Source organism: Lithobates pipiens, unplaced genomic scaffold, assembly GCF_037356315.1.
Source record: "Lithobates pipiens isolate NorthernLeopardFrog02 unplaced genomic scaffold, aLitPip1_a1.2 Scaffold_22, whole genome shotgun sequence".
NCBI lineage: Eukaryota > Metazoa > Chordata > Amphibia > Anura > Ranidae > Lithobates > Lithobates pipiens.
In genome coordinates this window covers 261,869,139-261,893,834 of record NW_027507784.1, presented here as the reverse complement: position 1 = coordinate 261,893,834, position 24,696 = coordinate 261,869,139, and the positions used below count along the sequence as shown (strand labels likewise).

Here is a 24,696-nt window from a genome sequence, read left to right as displayed (position 1 = left end):
CTGTATTTAGGGTGTAACATTACTGAGCATCAGTCCCCGCATCCCCCCCGTTGATTGTGGATGCAATGCGTGTGTGTCTCGCTTATTTCCAGGAAAAATTATTTTAAGCACTTGCCGACCACACTATAGCAGCATGATGGCTACAACACGGCCAGCTAGTTCCAAGAGGCTGTCCTATAGTGGCCTACCGTGATCGAGGGCGGCGTGCTCTGTGATCACACTGTCTGGGGGACAATGCTGATCACACATAGAGGTAAAGAGCAAATCTGTGGCTCTTTACCACATGATCAGCTGTGTCCAATGACAGCTGATTACGGATGTAAACAGAAGCTGTTTATGGTAATTTTTTCTCATGCTGACAGCATGAGGAGAGAAGAGCCGATAACCGGTTCACACTATTGCGATAGACATCGCATGTAATTCGCAGTGCACTGCTGTTCACATTACATGCAATGTTAGCCATACAGATAGTATGGCTGATATTGCACCACATCCGGTGCAAACACGCACAGGACCCTTTTTATTTATTTAATTTTTTTTTTTCTGTTCGGACCAGAATCGGAACGCATGTGTGTTCACACACATTTGCGATCCGATTAATTTCCGAACTGTCAGTTCGCAGTGCAATATTCGAGTTGAAATGGGGGTGTCGTTAACTCCCCAGCAGTTTGCATATGGCAGTGTGAAGATTCGCACGGTTCTCGCATCGCAATAGTGTGAACCGGGCCTAAAAGGGACATGTACACCAATCAGGGCATTGATCATCAGTGTCATTATCAGTGCTGCCTCCTCAGCTCACATTAATGAAGGAAAAAAATCACCTGTTTGCAATTTTTTTTTTGTTATTTTAACTAGGGGTGCACCGAATGGTACCAAAAATGAAAAATACACTAGGCCAGAAACTAAAACCGAAAATTACTTTAAAAAAAATATTTTTATACAAGGAGATGGTCAGACTGGGGACATGGTACAAGAGATAAGTGCAGCCAGTGTTGTCCCCAGTGCAGGGAAGAGAGGAGAGCCGCCTGGTTGAATAGAGTGCCGGGAACATCACAGCTTTAATTTCAATAGCTGTGTGTGCCGTCACATACAGCTCCTCCCCCTTGTCCGGGGAATTTTGATAGACAGATCACCCATCTCAGACAATTAAAATTAAAGCTGTGATGTTCCCGGTGCTCTATTCAACCAGGCGGCGGAGGTGGCTCTCCTGCGCTATACACCCCCCCCCCCATGATGGGCGGCACCAGGGGCGGGGGAGATGCCCCGCCCCATATTTGGCTCAATTATCGGCCGTTTTTTCCTTTCAGCAAATTGACGAAAGGGGCATTTCTCTTGTATTCACAGACCAACACAGCTCCTCTCTGTAACTAAATGGTTTGTTAGCCTGCCATTAGGAGAACTAGGCAAAAATTGTAACACAATACACAGAACTTTAGTCCCGCCCCGGGGGGCGCACCCTGTGCTAACAACCCTCTATGCTCCCAGGCAGAACCCAGTTTTATTTTGCCTAGTGAAGAATGACCTAGGAACCCTGCAGGCCCTTTGGTCCATTTTTTTGATGCAGGTTTGATGTTTTTTGTGAGTAGTCCCTCCGGTGCGTCCGCCTTTACCCCCATGGGATTTGAACCTGGTGTTGTCGGTGCTTCAAAAGCCGTCATTTGAAAACATCAGGGAGATTCCCCTGTTGACCCTTTCACAGAAGGTGGTCTTTCTAGTGGCCATCACATCGGCCAGGAGGGTTTCGGAATTGGCGGCCTTGTCATGCAAGTCGCCTTATCTGGTCATCTACAGGGATAAGGTGGTTTCGGCTTTTCATATCAATGAGGACATTGTATTACCATTGTTGTGTCCTAAGCCGAAGCACCCCAAAGAGGTGGCCCTTCACGCTCTCAATGTGGTTAGGGCTCTGAAGGTGTACTTGTCTGCCACGGCTCCCTTTCAGAAGTCACTCGCTGTTTGTTTCAGTGGCTGGTCCGAAGAAGGCTATGGCGGTCTCGTCGGCCACCATTTACAGGTGGATCAGACAGATTGTAGTCCAAGCCTACGCCTTGAAGGGGCAGGTGCCCTCCTTTCCAGTCACGGCCTACTCTACAAGAGCTATTGGAAGGTCTTGGGCCTCCGACACCAAGCGTCTGTCGCTGAGGTGTGTAAGGTGGCGACCTGCTCGTCTGTCCGTATGTTTACCAAGTTCTACAAGGTAGACGTCAGTGCATTGGCTGATGCCTGTTTTGGCCGCAAAGTTTTGCAGGCGGCCGTGTAGTTGCAATTGAGATCTTCTTTTTTTTTTTTTTTTTTCGATTAAAAACGCAGTACTGTTGGTTAATGCACTGTTGCATTACTTCCGCAAAAAGGTTGCGGTGTTGCAGTGCCCACATCGCTGCTCACCGGAATTTAACCCCTCAATTCCCTGCAAATACTCTGTAGTACAATTGCAGCCAATACTCGGAGATACCCAGCCATAGACAACCCCTCCCGCCGCCCTCCGGTGCTTCTACTGACTCGCCAATACGATCAAAGCCAGAATCTTTTTTTTTTTTTTCAGGCTTCCCAGCTTAGAGGACCTGTCATGCCATATTCCTATTACAAGGGATGTTTACATTCCTTGTAATAGGAATAAAGTGATCAAAAAATTTATTTTTGGGGGAAAAAAATTTCAAACTAAAATAAAGTAAAATAAACAATACATTTTTTTTTTTTTTAAAGCGCCCCTGTCCCCATTTGCTCGCATGCAGAAGCGAACGCATACATAAGTCCCGCCCACATATGAAAACTGTGTTCAAACCACACATGTGAGGTTTCGCTGTGAACGTTAGAGCGAGAGTAATAATTCCAGCCCTAGACCTCTGTAACTCAAAACGTATAACCAGTAAAAAAAATGTAAGCGTCGCCTATGGGGATTTTTAAGTAGCGACGTTTGGCGCCATTCCAGGAGCGTGTGCAATTTTGAAGAGTGACATGTTGGGTATCTATTTACTCAGCGTAACTTCATCTTTCATATTATGCAAAAATTGTGCTAACTTTACTGTGTGGGTTTTTTTTGTTTTTTTTGTTTTCCCCAAAAAAAGCATTCGAAAAATTGCTGCGCAAATTCCGTGCGAGATAAAAAGTTGCAACGACCACCATTGTATTCTCTTTTACATGCAGGAGAGAAACGTCAGAATTGTCCTGGATGCTCCAGAACGCCTGATGGCGCTCCCTGCATGTTGGGCCTCTGTATGTGGCCACACTGTGTAAAAGTCTCACACATGTGGTATCGCCGTACTCGGGAGTAATAGCAGAATGTGTTTTGGGGTGTAATTTGTGGTATGCATATGCTGTGTGTGAGAAATAAACTGATAATATTTTTGTGAAAAAAAAGTAAAAAAAATCTTGATTTTGCAAAGAATTGTGGGAAAAAATTACAACTTCAAAAAACTCATCATACCTCTTACTAAATACCTTGGAATGTCTTCTTTCCAAAAAGGGGTCATTTGGGGGGTATTTGTACTTTTCTGGCATGTTAGGGTCTCAAGAATTGAAATAGGCCGTCAGTACTTCAGGTGTGATCAATTTTCAGATATTGGCACCATAGCTTGTGGACTCTATAACTTTCACAAAGACCAAATAATATCCACCAATTTTTGTACTTATTTTTACCAAAGATATGTAGTAGTATAAATTTTGGCCAAAATTTATGAAGAAAAAATTACTAATCTGCTAAATTTTATAACGGAAACAAAGAAAAATTCATTTTTTTTTACAGAATTTTCGGTCTTTTTTCTTAGCGCAAAAAATAAAAAACCGAGCAGTGATTAAATACCACCAAAAGAAAACTCTATTTATGTGAAAAAAGGACAAATTTCATATAGGTCCAGTGTTGCATGACTGAGTAATTGTCATTCAAAATGAACGTGAGAAGCGCCTGCAGGAGGAAGCCGAGACAGCCGCCGAGGGACCCCAGAAGAGCAGGTTCGCGGCCACTCTGTGCAAAACGAGCTGCACAGTGGAGGTAAGTATAACATGTTTGTTATTTATAAAAAAAATAATTCACTTTACAATCCCTTTAACTCAACTCCATAAAAGCCTGTGTCCCCATATACACATGGGCTTTTAGCAGAGTTTAGGAGCTGCCACGTTTTTAGGTGAGGTTGAACCTCCCTCTCATAAATGTGGAAGAATTGTTCAGGGTGAGAATGTTTTGACCACAGCCGGCGGGGAAAAACGCATTTTGGCTAGTGTACAATGTAGCCTTCTAGCTGTCCCAAGGGGACTAACAAGCAAATCTGGTATCATTGTCGGGTGACAGGTACTACTTATGGAGATATTGAGGCTCTATTGGACCCCAATTTTCTACTGCAGTTTACCAAGCTCAGATCATGCGTGATTAGCTGCATCCTTGGCTACAGTAGCCGCTAAATGACAGCTCTGACACTAGAAGTGGTGATATCATTGTTGCTTCTTCATTAGTTGCAGAGGAGATTGGGGAAATTAATATTCATTTTGATCTTCGTTGTATCTAACTATTCTGGACACTTCCTGGGATCCTTTGGGGGATTTAGTAAAGATTTTATAAGTTAAGTAATGCCACTTTAAAATGGAACTTTAGTCAGAAAATTTTGTGTTGCTGGATCTTGTCAGCTATACCTGCAAAAAAGGGCTAGACTATGTAACACTTTTAAAATCCAGTAATTCACTGTCTCACCCTGCTCTGTACATGCTCAGTTGCTCTCAATTTCTTGACACTGTGCTGAAAATCAGAGCCCCTAGAGGCCGGGGGCTCTGAACTTCAGCAAAATGGCAGCTTCCAGCAAGAAGAGTCCATGCTGGAGGCCATTTACAGCGCCCACTATTTTTGGTAGCGTAATTTAATAATGTGGAATGTATGCTGCTTGCTAAAAATATATATATATATATATATATATATATATATATATATATATATATATATATATATATATATAGCAAGTTTATATGGGTAAAGTTATGCTTTTTTTTTTTTTTTTTTTTTTTTTATTTTTTTTTTTTTTATAGAACTGCCGTTTGTTTGCAGCTGGATTACGATACCCTTATAGAAAGCTGCCAGGGAAGTGTTTGTGTGCACTGGCTTATTAGAGGGAACACAGTTGATGGGGAAAGTTTCTAACTAGTGTCCAGCATGAATTGAGACACAAATGTTCTAATTTTGCCCAAAACCCAAACCTGTTTTTTCGTAGGAGGAAGTGAGGGACTGGTCACTTAACGGTTACTTTATCTGAACTCGCAGTAATCCTAAGGTCAACTGTTTACTGAACTGGGAAATTTTGTAGCAGGAAGCAAGTTTCTATATTTGTGAATTTTGTCTAGTTGGATTTTTTTTTTTTTTTTTTTTTTTTTTTTTCATGTCAGCAATGGTTAGACCTGTCTGATTAACTATTTTATTTACATCCTACTGAAAGTAATTTCTAGATGAATTGATCTTGTCTCCTAATCTTTGTGTAATTGTGTTCATGTTATCTAAGTCAATAACACTTTTGTGCTGATAAGTAAAATAAAAAGCCATTTTTTATTTTTTTTTAAAGCGGGGTTCCACCCTAAAGTGGAACTTCCGCTCATCGGAACACCCCCCCCCCCTGGTGTCGCTGTTGGCACCTTTCCGGGGGGAGGGGGGTGCAGATACCTGTCTAAGACAGATATTTGCACCCACTTCCAGGCATAGACTCCCACGGGTCTATGCCTCTTCCTGTCCTGCCGCGCTGTCTGCTGGGACACACACAGGTACCAGAGACAGCGCGGACCGTTCCTATCGCTCTGCGCGACTCGCACATGCACAGTAGGGAACTGGGAAGTGAAGCCGCAATGCTTCACTTCCTGATTCCCTCACCTATAATTTTCCAGTGAAATCCCTCTTTAAGGTGTTTTGTAGGCTGCTAACATGGAAGTTAAAGCTAATAACAATTATTCTTTAAAATGTTGCCTTCCTCTCCTGACAATGGAGAGGCAATAAGTCGGACGATGCTGATAATGAACAGCCATTGAGTGTTTCATTACACCGGAGTCGGGGCTGCTGGATCACATGACCAGACAAGATGTAAAAAAAATAGTTTAAACTACTATGTATGTGTGTACAAACGCAATTTTTTTTATTTGGGGAAAAAATATATAATTTTTTTTAATAAAAAAAAAAAAAGAGAGCCCAATTTTATTTATTTCTATTAAATTGTAAAGGCTAATGTTGCGCTGAGTAAATACCGACCATGTCATGCTTCAAAATGGCACCCACTCGTGAAATGGTGACAAACTTTGACAATCTTGATGGGCAATGTTTAAAGAATTCTACAGGTTACCAGTTTTTAGTTTAGGGGGAAGTCTTTTTTTTTTTTTTTTAAAGGGACAGCGAAGAAAAAAAAATAATTTTGGATCACTTTTATTTCTATTACAAGGAATGTAAACATAGAAAAAAAGCATGACAGGACCTCTTTAATGTGAGATCTGGGGTCAAAAAGACCTCAGATTTCACATTTACAACAGCCTGGTTCCCTATTGTGCATGCGCAAGTCTGCATGTTCTGAGTAGCCCCTGCTGTCTTCTGGGACCTGTGCCTCCCAGAAGACAGTGGGGGGGTGCAACGGAGGTGGGGCCAGACATGGCATAGATCGCTTCTGATACTGTGGCGCCCTTTCGCCGGAAGTGGGAGAATCTGGACAGCGGAAGTAAACATTTTTTGGGTGGAACTCCGCTTTAAGTGCAATACAAAAAAAATTGCCCCTTTTTAAGGTTGTTAGGCAGAAGTGACGATTGACATCGCTTCTGTTATCCAATGACTTTGAGTCGAGTGGAAGCCATCATTCCCTCACTCGACTGCCTGCCTCTCGGGATAGCAGCGGATCCTCTCCGCCTATACCGACGGATCCCAGCGTCCCAGCTATCTGCTGCCATAACAGTATAACAGTATTTAACATCAAAGTAGCAATGTAAATCCAAGCTGGGTGGTCCGGAAGTAGTTATTTCAGTGGGGGGGGGGGGGGTGTTTTTGGAGCGCTATTTATAGCGCTACAAACCCACCCCAAAGCTGCTGCTTGCAGAACGTTTTTTACTGTCCGGCAAGCGCACCGCCCCAGTGTGAAAGCACACATTAAAGTGAATGAGGGGCAGTTTTCAGGCTCTTTAGGGGTGCTATTTCTAGCGCTAAAACGTCTGAAACTGCCTTGGTGTGAAAAGGTCTAATGTATGCATTAGGATAAAAAAAAATATTTTGTAGCAGCTTTACCAGCCCCCCCTAATACTTACCTGAGCCCCATCTCTCTCCAGCAATGTCCACAAGTGTCTTTAGCCGTCTGAGACACAGCGGTGCCATTGGCTTTCACGGCTGTCAGCCAATCAGGAGAGAAGGGGGTAGGGCTGGGCTGCAGCTCCATATCTGAATGGACACATGGAGCTGCAGCTCGGCACAGGTGCCCCCATAGCAAGCTTCTTGTTGTGGGGGCACTTGACAGGAGGGAGGGGCCAGGAGCAACGAAGAGGAACCCGAGAACAGGATGGGGGCTGCTCTGTACAAAACTAGCTGTACAGAAGAGGTAAGTATAACATGTATGTTATTTAAAAAAATAAAAAAAATAAATCGCTTTAGGCCCTTGTCACACTTGTGATCCTGTCACTGGCAAGAACTCTCTAGAGAACGAACTGCAAAAATTTACAATTCATCTGCTTGTATGTGTTGCTGACAGGCTGAACCGGTGGGATGTCAGCATGTAGGTCGCCAGCTGAAAAGTGACGTGTAACTTATCCAGCCTGCAAGGGAGCAACAAATGCAAGCAGGTGTTTTACCTCCCTACTGTGTCCTCCATAGGGAATCTTTACAGAATCAGAATTGTGACTTTTCCCGAATGTCCCTGACCTAGAAAAATTAATTCCTGGTTTGCCTACTTTTCTCAGGTAAGGGACAGGCCTGATGGCTTCAAAGTGTAGAAAAAAATAAGCAGAAAATTTCAGGTGTTGCAATAATTTTCACCTTTTTATTCAGTGGGATAATGATTAGATTATTAGATTTAATGGACTTCTTTGGACAGCAGCTCCTACTTCTACCCCCACTTTTGATCCATTAGGCTGAGATGTAAGCCGGCTCGATGGCTCCTGTAGCTAAATATAGCCACTTTCCTTAAAGCGTTTGTCAAGGCAAAATACAAAAACCTACCCATACCATATTTCATTTGAAGTCTCTGCAAATACAGAAAAATAGCTCATAACGGTCAACCAAAAAGAGGTATTGGAAAAGTATTCATACCTCCTTGAATTTTCCACATTTTGTCACGTTACAACCAAAAACAAATTGATTTGATGTGATAGACCAAAACAACGTGGCATATAATTGTGAAGTATAAGGAAAATTTTATAAACAATAGTGTTTTTTCTTACCGTGAAAAGTGGCGTGCATTTGTATTCAGTCCACCCAATTCAATACTTTGTAGCACCATCTTTCGCTGCAAGTATTTTTGGGGATGCCTCTACCAGAGAGTAAAATGTTTGCTCATTCTTTACAAAATAGCTCAAGCTCTGTCAGATTGGATGGAGAGCTTCTGCGAACAGAAGTTTTCAAGTCTTGCTACAGATTCTCAATTGGATTTAGGTCTGGACTTTGACTGGGCCATTCTAACACATGAATATGCTTTGATCTAAAACCTTCCTTTTGTAGCTCTGGCTGTATGTTTAGGGTTGTTGTGCTGCTGGAAAGTGAACCTCCACCCCAGTCTCGTCTTTTGCAGATCCTTAACCGGTTTTCTTCTAAGATTGCCCTGTATTTGGCTCCATCCATCTTCCCATCAACTCTGACCAGCTTTCCTGCCCCTGCTGAAGAAAAGCATCCCCAGAGCATGATGCTGCCACCACCATATTTTGTGGTGGGGATGGTGTGTTCAGGGTGATGTGCAGTGTTCGTTTTCCACCACACGTAGCGTTTTGCTTTCATGCCAAACAGTTCAATTTTGGTCTTATCTGACCTTCTTCCACATGTTTGTTGTGTCCCCCTCATGGCTTCTCGCAAGCAGGACAACATATGGCTTTCTTATTGCCACTCTTAAATAAAGGCCAGATTTGTGGAGTGCATGACTAGTAGTTGTCCTGTGGACAGATTCTCTCACCTGAGCTGTGGATTCCTGCGGCTCCTCCAGAGTTCCCATAGGTCTCTTGGCTGCTTCTTTGATTAATGCTCTCCTTGCCCGGCCTGTCAGTTCTGGTGGAAGGCCATGTCTTGGTAGGTTTGCCTTTGTGCCATACTCTTTCCGTTTTATGGTGGATTGAACAGTGCTCTGTGAGATGTTCAAAGCTTGGGATATGTTTTTATAACCCCACCTGCTTTAAACTTCTCTACAAATTATCTCTGACCTGTCTGGTGTGTTCCTTGTCCTTTTATGATGCTGTTTGTTCACAGAAGTTCTCTAACAAACATCCAGATTTTAGTTGGGGTTATCAGAATAAACGGAGGCTGCCTACAAATGCATGCCACAATTCTCAGATATTTATTTGTAAAAAAAAAAAAATATATATATATTTATTATTTCCTTCCACTTTACAATTCTGTGCCACTTTGTGTTTCTCTATCGCATAAAATACATTTACATTTTTGGTTGGAACATGACAAAATGTGGAAAATTTCAAGGGGTATGAATACTTTCAGTTCAGTTGTTCTTTAATTGTTTACAATAATATTGAAATAAAGCATTTGAGTTATTTATTTTTTCTTTTACAGAGCGGTTGGTAAAACCTGTTTGCTGATCAGTTACACCACCAATGCATTCCCTGGAGAATACATCCCAACTGTGTAAGTAAAAAAACAAGGTCCCGTCATTGTAAACTTTTAATTTGCCTAATCCGCCATTTAAAGTGGACAAGTCTACTTGACCAAGTTTCTGACAGGTCTCTATATTCCTCAACAGTATATATATTTCAAAACTGCTGTACCATTTCAATATTACAAAGCAGTTGTTTTGCTTCAATCAAGGCAACTTGCCCAGACAAACGGCCAGTTCACACTGGGAATTTCGCAGGAAGCGTGTTCCTGTGCGATATACCTGCAGTGCTATTTGAGACAAATTTTTATTTATTTTTTGTAGTGCATGCACTACTTTTGGAAATTCACTGCAACCCCATTGCATTGTACTTTTGTGCCATGAGATCTAGTGCGGGCAAACGCATACTATTTGCAACCTGCTATTAAGGTGTCATTAATTTAATATTGACATACACTGCATACTGCAACGTGTTTTGAACGCAGTACGGGAAACGGGGAGGAACGTGGGTTTCCCACACCACGTTCGTATCAACCGGCCCTGAAATAAGTCTCCTCTTTCAAAGGAGTGCAACATTCTAAATAATGCACCAAATGTAAAGGCCCATACACACAGGGCAAAATCAGCCAGTACAATAGATACTGGGTGACATTCGGCCCGTGTGTGCAAGTCTGTTTGGCAAAAGCTGATCTCTCAGCCGTCTTCTGTCGCATGAGCTTGCTGGAACACCAGCAGATGATCGGCATCACATCAGCACGCTAAGCCAATGGCTGATCAGTATGTTCTGTTGGGGGTGGTCCCCCTGTCAGAACACAATAGCGGGGAGATCACTGTTCTAAAATCGGATAGTTGGTACAATGACCTGACAAGCTCCTCAGTTTGTGCTGAGCAAAAAAACTTGGTGTGTACCAGGCTTGACTCTGACACACTAGGATTAACATGAATGACCTCTCTGAGCCATTATCTCAGTCCAGGAAGTAGATGCTGTCCCTAGTTGGTGATTGAGTCTATCTGGAAAAATTGATGGCGTTGTGGGAGGTTCTACATGTAGTACCTTTTTTAGTTTTAACATGGAAACATATTGGATGCTAGGGCCAGTTAAAGGAAGTATGTTAGTGTTGGACCCCTTTCATACTGAGGAGTTTTTCAGGCGCTTTTATGCTAAAAATAGTGCCTGAAAAACGTCTCCTGCAGTCTGTGTGAAAGCCTGAGTGCTTTCACACTGAGGCGATGCACTGGCAGGACGTTAAAAAAAAAAAAAAAAAAAACTCCTGCAAGCAGCATCTTTGGAGCGGTGTATACACCTCTCCTGCCCATTGAAATGAATGGGCAGCGCCAATGGCTAAGTGCCACTGCAGCGGTGCTTTGTGGGTCTTTTTTTTTTTAAATCCTTTTGGATGCTAGCGAGGGTTAAAAGCACTCGCTAGCAGCTGAAAACCTCTGCAAAAACGAGGGTCAATGCACGCCAGCTGCAGTTTGAAAGCAGCCTTGGGGCTTGAAGGCCTTGAAAAACACTTGCTGGAGGATCCCGTTTTTTTTTTTTTTTGTGTGGGTGTTTTTAATTAAAAGAGAAAAATATTTTAAGCTATAGTGAACATATACATTTTAATTTCCAAATTCAGATTTGACAACTATTCTGCCAATGTTATGGTTGATGGAAAACCAGTTAACTTGGGCTTGTGGGATACAGCTGGACAAGAAGATTACGATAGACTGCGCCCATTGTCTTATCCACAGACGGTAAGGATCCATGTTTTTAATCTTTTGTACAGCTATGTGAGCATGGGTGAAAGCACCGGGTTTATGGAATGGATCACGTTGTTCCGTGTTGGATGTATTTCTTTGTGCCTCCAATATATATTTATTTTATTAAGGAGGCACACAAGCAATATTTGATGCTGCCCACAGTGGTTAAAGCGGGATTCCACCCTAAAGTGGAACCTCCGCTGATCGGATCCCTCCCCCCCCCCCCCTCCGGTGTCACTATTGACACCTTTCAGGGGGGAGGGGGGTGTAAATACCTGTCAAAGACAGGTATTTACACCCACTTCCGGGCATAGACTCCCGTGGGAGTCTACGCCATTTCCTGCCCTGCCGCGCTGTCTGCTGGGACACACACGGGTCCCAGTGACAGCGCGGAGATTTCCTATTGCGCGGCGCGACTCGCGCATGCGCAGTAGGGAACCGGGAAGTGAAGCCGATTCGCTTCACTTCCTGATTCCCTCACCTAGAATGGTGGCGGCAGCAGCCGAGCGATCGATTGGCCTCGGCTGCCGGCATCGCTGGAACCCGGGACAGGTGAGTGTCCATTTATTAAAAGTCAGCAGCTGTAGTATTTATAGCTGCTGGCTTTTAATATTTTTTGGTGGAATCCCTCTTTAAGTAGCCACTGTAACATTAGCTGTCACAGTCCAGAAGGCTTTCTGCCCTCTTCCATGCCCTTCGTTATCATACTGCGGATGTAATGTCAACAGCAACCCTTTTCATGTGTGGGCCAGCGCCTGCCTTTTATTTTTCCTCAGCAGTTTTAGGAGTGGTTAAGGTAAATCTCTAATTTCTATTATAAACAGATGGGGCTTGTTGGTGGCTGTTTTCCCTGTTGCATCATTGGGTAGTGTACCCAATGGGCCACTTTAAACCTTTTTTTTTTTTTCTGTAATCCATTATGTAGAAATAGAAACTTGCCAAATTCCTGAAGGTTCTCTTACAAATCTTAACCATATCCTGCAATAAAAGTTTTGTTTCCTGCAAAGGAATTTTTTTTTATCAACTAGACAAGAATTAAGGTTTTTATTTTATTTTTTTGCAAGGATTGTTGCTCGCTTTACAAAGCAGAATTTATTGCTTCTTTTCCTTTTAAACCATTTCTGTTTTCCTGATGTTTGTGCAAAAGGCCTTTCTGAAAATATTTCCTAAATGTATCTGTCTCCCATTAAAAGGGAGCTTAGATAATTTTGAAGCACTAAAATCTGCTTTTGAATCTGAGTGTTTCTTACTAGGCTTTTAGCCCGAGCCCCCAAGCTTCCAATGTTTCGGTGAGTTAATTAATACCTGCTGCTAGCAGAGGGGTTTGCAATTCATTTGTTCGTTCGTCCGTCCGTCCATGCGTGCCACCTTCTGTTGGTGTGGGTTGCAATTTACAGAGCTTATTGCCTTGCTTGTAAAGCACAATTAATGCTTTTCTTGTCCCGTTTGATCTGCAATCTAAAACGTCCTGGTAAGGGGGAAAACAAATAGAGGAACTGGTAATTCAGTCTCCATGTTCTATGTTTTCAATGTTTCACTTCCTGATTCTAATATAATGCACTTTGGTTTTTTTTCTTCCTCCTGCAAGATCTAATTTTTTTGCAGCTTAATCAAATATTGTTGAAAGACTTATTAATGTACCGTCTGCCTTTTTATCTTTTTAGGACGTGTTCCTAATTTGCTTTTCACTTGTGAGCCCAGCTTCATTTGAGAATGTCCGTGCCAAGGTAAACTTTTTTTTTTTTTTTTTTTTTAACCTGGGGTCTTCCACACTACAGGAATGTAAGGATGTTTATATGTATTGGGGAGGGGGTGAGCAGTTTAGAGCCGGCTCGGGAAATAAAATAAATGGTACATTGTCTTAAATGGAGATATTTTGGTGGCCTGACATCTGCCCTGCTCATTTTGTTAGTTTTGAACCCCTTTGTCCATGTAGGCATAAGGCAGAATGTTTGTTCATTTAGTTTTACCTGTGGGTTGGGGAAACTTTACTAGATCTTTTATTTAACTAGAACTTATTCTGTGTATAATTTGTGTATTTTCAAATAGTGGTACCCAGAAGTCCGACACCACTGCCCCAACACTCCTATCATCCTTGTGGGTACAAAACTTGATTTGAGAGATGATAAAGACACAATTGAGAAACTGAAAGAGAAGAAGCTTACACCCATAACTTATCCTCAGGGACTTGCCATGGCAAAAGAGATTGGTATGTGGTGTTTTTGTTTTTTCTGTTCTATTTATAACTGGTGAAACATGCGTTCCAACATGGCAAAATAATGGCTTGAGTTCATCCTAAATTTTGTTTAGTCAATTTGTCATGTAACAGACCAGGAACAAGTTTTATAATTCCCCCTGTTAACCACTTACGGACTAGCCACCATGGATATATGGCAGCACTTTGAAGAGGAATATCGTTATGGCAGCAGCTAGCCTCCATAACCCCCGTATTTATTTTTTCTTCAGCGGGCAGCCTGTTTTCAGATAAAAGTGGTCTCTGCGGTGGATTCGCAAGGAGATTACTTTGATCGGTGGTGGAAGAGGGCTCCCACTGCACTCCAGTCATCTTGAACAAAAAAGTGCGACAATTTTGAGAAAACAATATTTTTATAACTTTTTGCTATATCCCCAAAAAATGTTTTTAAAAACGAATTTCTTCTTCTGTTTATGTGTGTGTATGTATGTGCAGGGCTTGACAAATTTGCTTGGAATCTAGGAGCCAGCTAAAAAAGTTAGGAGCCAGGTCCGTAACGGCAATCCGGACCTGTCCCTGGCCTGACATGGAGACGAGTGAGGGGAAGATAGCCCCCAGCCCCCCACCTGTCTCCAAGTCATTGCCCATAGCTCTTAGAGGGACATTTTATTATTATTATTATTATTATTTTTTTTTTTATTGCATTTTTGTGTAAATATGAGATCTAAGGTCTCTGATCCCAGATCTCATATTTAAGAGGACCTGTCATGCTTTTTTCTATTACAAGGGATTTTTACATTCCTTATAATGGGAATAAAAATGTATGTATGTATATTTTTTTTAATGAACAGTGAAAAAATAAAATTTAAAATAAGAAAATTTTTTTTTTTTTTAAATGCGCCCTGTCCCGCCAAGCTTGCGTGCAGAAGCGAACGCATACGTGAGTAGCGCCCGTATACGAAAGCAGTGTTCAAACCACACATGTGAGGTATCGTCGTGATCGGTAGAGCGAGAGCAATAATTCTAGTCCAAGACCTCCTTTGTAACTCAAAACATGCAACCTGTAGAATTTTTTTTAAACGTCGCCTATGGAAATTTTAAAGGGTAAAAGTTTGTCGCCATTCCATGAGCGGGCGCAATTTTGAAGCGTGACATGTTGGGTATCAATTTACTCGGTGTAACATTATTTTTCACAATATAAAAAAAATTGGGCTAATTTTACTGTTGTCTTTTTTTTTTTTTTTTATTAAATAATTTTTCCCCAAAAAAGTGCGCTTGTAAGTCCGCTGCACAAATGCGATGTGACAGACCGTATTGCAACGACCGCCATTTTATTCTCTAGGTTGTTAGAATAAAAAAATATATAATGTTTAGGGGTTCAAAGTAAAGGGGAGGAGATGGGCGGGCAGTGAAAGCTCCATTAGCATTGCTGGCTGTCATACCAACAGCCACCACTAGAGGGCACCAGAAGGAAACATAGGACCGCAGAAGGCCTAAAGCCGCGGCCTTAATGGCCGGCGGCGCGATCACGCCGGGGGGGGGGGTGCACAGAGAAAGGATACCCCCAGCTGTGCTGCGCCAGGTCACTAATTCTAGTCGCAAATGTGACCAGGCGCTCGGGGTTCGTCGAGCTCTGTGTGTATATGTATGTGTAGAGAGAGAGAGAGATGCGGGGATCGACCTAGAACACACCACCCCCCTTGCTTTTTAAGGGGAAAAAGTATGTGTGTATGTTTTATATATATCGTTTTTTGTTCGTGACTGCTACATTATGGCAGACATATCGTGTATCCTGGGGAGTGATTCTACCTATTAGGGGGCTTGGCTACGAATGACACTTTACTGATCATAGCTCCCGATCATGGGGAGCTATGATCAGTGTCACTAGGCAGAATGGGGAGATGCTTATTTGCATTAGCATCTCCCCGTTCATCAGCTCCGTGAGGCAATTATGGGTCTCCCCACGGTGGTAGAGTCCGCGAACCTACTCACGGAGCTCCCGCCACCACACAGCAAATTCAAAGGGGTCTACCTGTACGCCCATTTGCCCAGCTGTGCCATTCTGCTGACGTGTGTGTGTGTGTGTGTATATATATATATATATATATACATGCAGCGGTCGGCAAGTAGTTAAGTAAAAAAATGTATGATGAATTCAGAACTCAAATACAAATGGGCCTAAATTTATGAAATAAGATTCTTGTAAAACTTTTTTTCTCTTATATTCACTGACCGACACGGCTCCAATGGGTTGTTGGCCTTATCACTAGGAGAATACTAGGCATAGTTGTAACGCAACGCTCAGAACTCTTAGTTCCACCCAGGGGGGGCGGTCCCTTAGGCTACAACCCGCACCCTGCCATGCAGTCATCAGTTTTTTTTTGCCTAGTGTAGAAGGACCTAGGAACCCTCGGTGCCCATCGGTCCGTGCTTTTGTTATGCAGAAGCCTGGCTTTTTGCGCAAGATGAATGATCCCGTGATAAGCAATCAACAGCTGGCTGGGTGACAGGCTGGATACCCTTATCGTCTCCCCTGTCCGGCCATAGAGCGTGTGCAGCAGCTACGGCTCGGCAGGCTATGACTAAACCTCAGCTCCAGAGTTGGTCGGTGAGCTTTTATGCTCCGGGGTGTACATATGACCGGGCTACTGATGTCTGCGTCACAGTATGCCGAGTCCAGCAGCTACCCTGTACTGATCAGTGAGTAGTTATGGAATGTCTCCCAGCTCTTCAGGACTGGTAAGTACAGATCTCCCTTCCTCAGTGGGGCTGAGCGGCTGGGCATTTCCTTTCGAGGTTGATTCTGGGGTCCCTCACCTCCCTCTCTTCTCTCCCCTGTCCCCATCTTCCCTCCCCCGGGGGGGGGATGCTGCATGTGGCTGCTGAGTGGTGTATGTGTGCTCTCAACTGAGATGGGGGTTGGCTGGCTAGAGGTGTCCTGGGTCCTCTGTGTTAAGCTCCCGGAAGGTGCCTGTGAGGGTCTGCTGTGGTCGGGTGCGGCGCTGTGTCTGTCTTTTTTTTCTTTCTGTACCTCATGGAGCTGCTGGCGCCCATTTTAGGTGTGGGTGAGGCAGCATGCCTTCCTGGGCTTCAGCGGGCATTTTCCAAGTGATCTCCTATTCAGGACACTGGCGGCCATTTTCTGGAAGCCTGAACACATTTTTTCAGTGTTCTCTGGTCTGGCTTCAGCCCCGCCCCCCCGAGTTTTTACCAAGGTATAGGCTCCAGTTTTGGCATTGCTATGGCAACATAGGATTGCGATTGTGGGATACCTAGACTATCTCCTCCTGAGGGCATCTTCCACCTCAGAATTAGGAGGATGTGGCGATCACCATGCAGACGCTGCAAGAATTTGGGTGGCTGTTGAACCTTAAGTCGGTGCTTGTGCCGACCCAGCATCTGGAGTACCTAGGCTTGCTGCTGGACTCCAGGGAAGCGAGAGTCTTTCTCCCTTCAGATAAATTGCAGACTCTCAGATCTGCGGTAAAACTGCTGATGAACCGCAAGTGATCGTAGCTCCGCTTTTGCATGCAAATACTGGGGCTCATGTTAGCCTCCTTCGAGGCAGTACCTTATGCCCAGTTCCACACCAGAGTCCTGCAGAAGGCGATTTTGACAAAATGGGACAAATCTCCATTGTCCCTGGATCGACAGATCCAGGTGAGCCAGTCAGACTCACTGATCTGGTGGTTGAGGTCCCCGGTGATTCAGTCCAGAAAATCGTTCTTTCCTCTGAAATGGACGGTGATCTCAATGGACGCCAGTCTATCTGGCTGGGGTGGAGTGATGGGGGTTCAGTCGGCTCAGGGCCTCTGGTCGACGGAAGAATCCAAGTTGCTGATCAATCTGCTCGAATTGAGAGCGATCAGGCTGTGCCTCTCCACATGGTCCATGAGACTGCAAGGGCGTCCGATCAGGATCCAGTCGGACAACGCCACGGCCGTGGCATACGTCAATCACCAAGGGGGACAAGAAGTTCAGCCTCTGCATGGGAGGTCACTCACATATTTCAGTGGGCAGAATGGCACGTACCGGCCCCGTTGGCCATTTACATCCCGGGAGTGGAGAACTGACAGGTGGACTATCTGAGTCGACAGATGCTGGACCCAGGAGAATGGGCTTTGCATCCAGAGACATTCAGGTTGCTGTGTCTGAGGTGGGGCACAACAGACGTGGGTCTGTTGGCCTCCCGTATCAATCGGAAGATGCCAAGATTCATGTCCAGGACGAGATCCATGGGCCGACGCGTCAGACAAGCTGGTGGCTCCGTGGGATCAGTACCAGCTGATCTACGCCTTTCCTCCACTGAAACAGTTACCACGTCTGCTTTGCAGAGTGGAAGCTGAGGGGATCCCAGGAATACTGGTTGCCCCATATTGTCCTCAGCGTCCTTTGGTACGCAGACCTGGTGCGTCTGGTGGCAGACTGCCGTTGCAAGAGGACCTTCTGTCTCAAGGTCCGATTCTCCATCCTGCTTTACCATCGATGGCTAACAGCTTGACTTGAGAGCCAAGTGTTAAGCCACCGGGGTCTGACGAACTTGGTGATCCCAACTGTGTTGAGAGCAAGAAAATCATTTTCTTGGAAGATATACCAGGTGGAAGGCCTACATCTCCATGTGTGAGGAGAAAGGATGGCATCCGCGCTCCTTTTCCATATCCAGGATCCTGCTGTTTCTTCAGCAAGGAGTAGACCATGCTCTGGATGTGGTTCAGGCTCTTAAGGTGTATTTGTCTGCCACTGCTCCCTTTCGGAAGTCAGACTCACTGTTTGTGTCAGTGACTGGTCCAAAGAAAGGCATGGCGGTCTCCTCGACCACTATTTCCAGGTGGCTCAGACACATTGTATTACAAGCCTATGCCTTGAAGGGGCAGATCCCCCCCCCCCCCCCCCCTTTCCGGTCACGGCCCACTCCACAAGGGCAATCGGTATGTCTTGGGCCTTCCGACACCAAGCGTCTGCCGCTCAGGTGTGTAAAGCGGCGACCTGGTCGTCTGTCCATGCGTTTGCCAAGTTCTACAAGGTAAGCTGATGCCTGTTTTGGCCGCAAAGTTTTGCAGGCGGCTGCTTAGTTGCAACTGAATATGCAATGTTTTCTGTTTCTTTCCCTTGTTTTTATCGAGGAAAAAAAAAAAACCTACTGTTATGTTAATGCACTGTTGCATTACTTCCGCAATTTGGTGCAGTCTTGGGTGCTCACTCCTGTTGAGGATACCCTGGTTTTTTTGTGGTGGTTTTCCACGCACTGTTTTCACTAGTTCCCACTTGCCATGGTGGATTAAGTTTTTTATTTATTTTTTTGGTGCCATTTTTTTCCCACCCCTTGTTTGGCACTGCTTGGGGATGTCCAATTTGTTACAGAGAGGAGCTGTGTCGGTCGGAGAAATTAGGATTTTTTTTTTGTACTCGCCGTAAAATCCTTTTTCTCTGTAATTTACCGACTGACACAGCACCTGCCCCTCCTTTTTATCTTTGTTATACTGCTTGTTGATGTACTGATGGCTGCATGGCAGGGTGTGAGGTTGTAGCCTGAGGGACCGCCTCCCTGGGCGAAACTAAAGAGTTCTGAGTGTTACAACTATGCCTAGTATTCTCCTAGTGATAAGGCTAACAACCCATTTGTTACAGAGAGGAGCTGTGTCGGTCGGTGAATTACAGAGAAAAGGATTTTATGGCGAGTACAAAAAAAATCATATTTTCATTTGATAGGTTTTATAGCAGAAAGTAAAAAATCTTGTGGGGGTTGTTTATAGCGCGCAAACAAATAAAAACCCTAATGATCAAATACCACCAAAAGAAGACTTTGTGTGAATTTTTATTTAATTTTTTAGGTAAATTTCATTTTGTGTACAGCGTTGCATGACCACACAATTGTCAGTTAAAGTAATTCTTCATCACAGATGGTTAGAAGCCCTGGCATCCAATAAGCATTATGAGCTTTTTATTTTTGTTCTGTGCGGGGAGGGGGAATTTCCACTCAATAAATTAGGGACTCGCCAGGCAAATATCCATGGGCCTAGTTAACACTAAAACGCATTTTACAGGTTTCTACTCCCACAAAAAGCAAACATAAGTCAGAACTGAAATCCTATACAATGTTATCTCTCTGTTAGCTGACAAAGTACAATAAGAAATGAGTCATAGGCTGTGTAATGTGTTTACGTTGGCAAAGTAGATTCTGTATTCTGGCACGTTATCAGCTGCTATTCACCTGACTTCTGATATCCTGTTCCAGAATCTGAAATATCTCCTTTTTTACAGTCTTTAGGTCCATTATCTTAACCACTTGACCCCTGAGCCAATTCTGACACTTCTCCTGTTTTAAAAAAAAGTGTGTGTGTATAGTATATTTAGTGTATGTGTGTGTTTTTTTTTTTTTATATATATTTTTTTTTTTGTTTTTTTGCTAGAACATATTTGTTTTGAAAGCAGAGAGCCTGGAGACTAAAATGGTGGTTGTTGCAATTTTTGATGTTGCATGCTATTTGCATAGCCATTTAAAATGCAAATCTGAAATTTGGTGCACTCAAATGGAAATTATCATTATACAGGATTTATAGAGTGCTAACAGTTTACGCAACGCTTTACAACTTAAAGGCAGACTGTACAGTACAATTTTAATATAGTAGGAACCAGAGAGCCCTCCTTGTTAGAGTTTACAATCTGAGAGGGCCAAGAGATAGAGGTAGTAATTGTGGGAGAGATGGGCTGATGAAGAAAATAAATGTACATTTGTTGGGTGGGGGGCTAGCTGGGCTAAAGAGATGAGTTTTCAGGAATTGTCTGAAAGTGGACAGGGATGGAGATTGGAAGTGGGGCCGAAAGGATAATTCGGACTCCAGGATTACACCTAGAACCTTGGCGTGTGGAGACAGGTTGATTTAGTTGAGCTGTTGATTTTGACAGAGAAGTCAGGGGAAGGGGCACGTGAGGGTGGAAATACATTATCTCACAAAAGTGAGTACACCCCCACGTTTTAATAACAATTTTTTTTATATCTTTTCATGTGACAACACTGAAGAAATTACACTTTGCTACAATGTAAAGTAGTGAGTGTACAGCTTGTATAACAGTGTAAATTTGCTGTCCCCTCAAAATAACTCAACACACAGCCATTAATGTCTAAACCGCTAGCAACAAAAGTGAGTCCCTTCCCTAAGGGAAAAATGTCCAAATTGGGGCCAATCTCTCTCTCTCCCCCCCCCCCCCCCCCCCCCGTGTCATGTGACTCATTGGTGTTACAAGGGAGTGGGTGTGAATGGGGAGCAGGTGTGTTGAATTTGGTGTTATCACTCTCATTCTTTCATACTGTTTGCTGGAAGTTCAACATGGCACTTCATTTCAAAGAACTCAGGATCTGGAAAAAAAGGATTGTTGCTCTACATAAACCTGGGCAGCCATGAAAAGGCTGGGAGAGTGGTGCGGGCTTCAGGAACAGCCGAGGATTTAGTGACCCCTGTCAAATCGTCATTCGGCCTCCGAGGGGGTCCCATCCCCCAGGTTGAGAACCACCATTCTAAGTATTTCATAATGTGCTAGTATTCGATGCATACTAGCACATTATGCCTTTACCTTGCAGGGTCAAAAAAAATTGATGTGGTGTACCACTTTTAAATGAATAGGTTTAATATTTTCTCTGGTAAATGCTTGGCTGTCTTATTTTGGTGTCGCAAACCATTTTAGAATGTCATTAGCATGGCCAAAGATTTTTTATTTTTTTTTCTCAGGTGTCAATAGAACAAGAAAATTCATTTTACAGTCATTGACATTGTAAAAGCTTTGCCATAGCTCGAAGGGGTTTGTCAGTATTACCTTTTGGACGTAAATAGATTTTTTTCATTATCAAATGGGGGAAATCCCCAGAGAAAGGAAACGATTGTCTTACTTTGACTTTCTCCTGACAGGTGCCGTGAAATACTTAGAATGCTCAGCACTTACGCAAAGAGGACTGAAGACTGTTTTCGATGAAGCAATAAGAGCTGTTCTCTGCCCACCACCAGTGAAGAAGAGGAAGAGAAAGTGTCTGATTTTGTAATCCTTGCACTCCTTCTCCTACCCCAGTCCCACACCGAAAAATGCCAACCCCCAGTCCTATTTGTAAGAATTCATTCTCTGCCTATAAAATCTTAAATATAAAATCCATTAAGTGACACATCTTTTTCAGACTCTACTAAAACCCTTTCCTGAAGGATAGATCACTCTATTTAGCCTTATTTTTCTGAAAACGGTTTCTCCTTTTTGCTTGAACTAATTAAATGTTGCCAAAACACCCACTCAGCTCAGTTTCTATATTTTCTGCTACAAACATGAGCCATTGAATCTATTAGAGACATGACTTTTTACTCAGATCTGATTTTCTGGATGGAGGAAACAAAAAACTGACAGTAGGCAGGAGCCTTACTGCATATATTAAACACTTTATTAATCTTAATTCACTGTATTGCATTGTAAATCAAAATTGTTATTTAGGAATGTTAGATCAATTATGTATCTTTTTACTGCTTGAGCTAAAAATAAAGTTTTGGTTAAAGGGTACTAATCTGCTCTTTTGGACGGAAACTATTTAGGCAAAAATATAAAATGGGTTTCAGGATTTTACTAGCAAACATAAGCAACAGTATTTAAAAGTGACACTACTGCTTTTGAGACTTTTGATTAAAAATGTTTTTGCTTTTTTCTAAGGAGGAATTTTAGTGCTTCACAGCCATCTGCTTGTTAACTTTGGAGACTTGAGGTCTGTGTGAAGCCTAAGCCTGGCTTTGAAACCTAGTGTTTGGAGACCAGCTGGGGGGGGGGGGGGGGGGGGGCGGGGGGGGCAGCAAGCTCTCAGCCTTAAGGGCTTAGACATGATACAGCCCTCTTCTACCCACAATTTCGTCCCATTAGTAATTGGAAAGTGTTGGTCTTTTGTAGAGATCCTCTTTTTACCCCACTCAATAGCTTATTGTATAAGGCCTGGTCCTGTTTGATTTGCTTCTTTGTTTAACCACTCCTGGGCAGGAGGGGGGGGGGGGGAATATGGTTGAAGCATTCTATGCTGGCTGCAGGAGTCATAAGTCGCTGACCTTAGTTGGATGTATCTTCCTTAGTTGCCTCTACTTCTCAGCCTGGTGTCCACAAATGTGGACATCAGTGTCAACTTTATAGGACCATTAACTATGACAGGTGCCTTGCAGATGGCACAAAGAGGGGCAGTGAAATGCTCTTGACTACCAGCCCTAAGATGTGTTATAAATGCAGTAGAAACAGTTGAGTATTTAATTTCAGGTAATCCCCATGCCATCTTTTCACTTAGGCTGTTTGGTTCCTTTCTGGGACAGCCAAACACTTGGGTAACATATGTCATTGGTTGATGTATAGAATTGTTCTGTTTTCTTTATTCTTGGCTATGTGGTAGTGCTATTTTATGATCAACCACTATATATGTGCCTGTCTAAAGAGGGAAAGGGTTGGGGATAGTGCCCTTGTAGGTTACAACCATCATTCCCACAGATTCTAATATGCACAGGCTTTCTATGTTGGCTTGCTTGTAGAATATCTTGTATTTTAATATCTTTCTAAATATTGTAGCTTGGAAATTTTTGTAGTTTATAGGAGTTTATTCCTAATACTTTTTTCTTATGTTATTTTGCTTATAAAGGTGTGCGTTTCATGACATTTCCTGTAACACTAGGTGTACAAATCATGTGAACCTGCTATACACAGTAACCCTTTTTTTATGTTTTTTCCTATTTTTATTATTTTTCCTATTTTTATTATTTTTCCTAGTCTATAAAATTGTACTTTACTCGATCTAGTAGCTAATTCATATTGTCATCTTGACGCTCCAACCAACCCACAGCCCCCCAACCCTTCTAACCCCCCCTCCCCCAGTGAAATTATCTTCTTTTTTTTTTTTTCTTCTTTCTTCTATTGGTTCTGTCCCATAGGGTCTGTGAGGTCTTAATTATAGAACAAGTATTAATGATGCACACCCCTAACTAAACACTATGAGACATGACATGGCTCAACCTTTCTACAAAGAACAAATTCAAAGCGCATTTGAGAATGTTGCAAAAAAATAAAAAAAATTGTGAACAGTGTTTTTACATCTTTTGCTAATGCAGTTTAGTGTTTTACATGCATGTTTGAATTAATAAATCCTTAAACTACAAAAAGCTGTCTTTTTTTAATTATTTTTCAAATGTAAGGGCTTATCACTGGCACTGTCAAACCTGCTTTCATATGTGTTTTAGATGATATTTCTAAATGCATGTAATGATTTTTCAATGGTGCCATTCACACTCTACGTTTTTATACTTGAAGTAATTTTAGCTGCATGTAAAGAAAATAGAATTATTTGGGATGGATTCAGTAAAGGCAAATAGACCATGCTCTTTATAAGTGTGGCGCTCGTTTTTCCCAGAGCTTAGTAAATGTGGTAAAGCTCTGCTGCTTTTCAATTATCCAATCATGTGCCAAGAAAAATTAACATTTCCCAACCTCCCCTGCACCTGATTGGATATCTTTTTTACAAAGTGAAGCTTTACCATGTTTGCTAAGCGCTGGGGAAAATGAGTGCACTGTTTGCCTTTAGTACATCCACCTCAATGGTTCCAGGATCTGATTACACTTGTCTGTGAACCTGCTGTAAACCTGGAATATCTAAAAGGAGGAAAATGATCTTGGAGTCATAAAGTATACTTCCCACAGATTCTTCCCATTTAGAAAAGTTAAATGCAGGAGTACGAGTTTAAATGGAGCCTAAGGCTTGGTTCACACCTATAAGTTTTTATTGCTTTTTGCAGAAACGCACTACAGTTCATATAACATGGTTTCCTATGGGACACATTCACATCTGCTTTTTGAAAAGGGTCAGACTTTTTAAAAAATCAACTGTTTTTGGTTCAATAGACTTCAATGGAGAAGCCGCAGAAAAGCATGTAGTGAGTTTTTTTTTTTTTTTTTTTTTTTTTTTATACGATTTGCACATTATTTACCCATTCCCCCATAACAAATTGGCCAAAAATACAAATG

At 42.8% G+C, this 24,696-nt stretch overlaps 1 protein-coding gene across 2 annotated transcripts in view; it reads left to right on the top strand.

Moving 5' to 3' along the window:
- LOC143924619 (ras-related C3 botulinum toxin substrate 1) overlaps window positions 1-23,837 on the top strand; it is a 32,969-nt gene extending 9,132 nt beyond the window's left edge. The window contains exons 2-7 of one of the 2 annotated variants that reach the window (XM_077449016.1): window positions 9,701-9,772; window positions 11,363-11,480; window positions 12,740-12,775; window positions 13,151-13,213; window positions 13,536-13,695; window positions 21,585-23,837. In XM_077449016.1, coding sequence (XP_077305142.1) covers window positions 9,701-9,772; window positions 11,363-11,480; window positions 12,740-12,775; window positions 13,151-13,213; window positions 13,536-13,695; window positions 21,585-21,715 — 580 coding nt within the window. In that variant the 3' untranslated portion in view covers window positions 21,716-23,837. The remainder of the gene's footprint in view (window positions 1-9,700; window positions 9,773-11,362; window positions 11,481-12,739; window positions 12,776-13,150; window positions 13,214-13,535; window positions 13,696-21,584) is intronic. The other variant, XM_077449017.1, reaches the window with a different exon arrangement.
- Window positions 23,838-24,696: the final 859 nt, after the last annotated feature.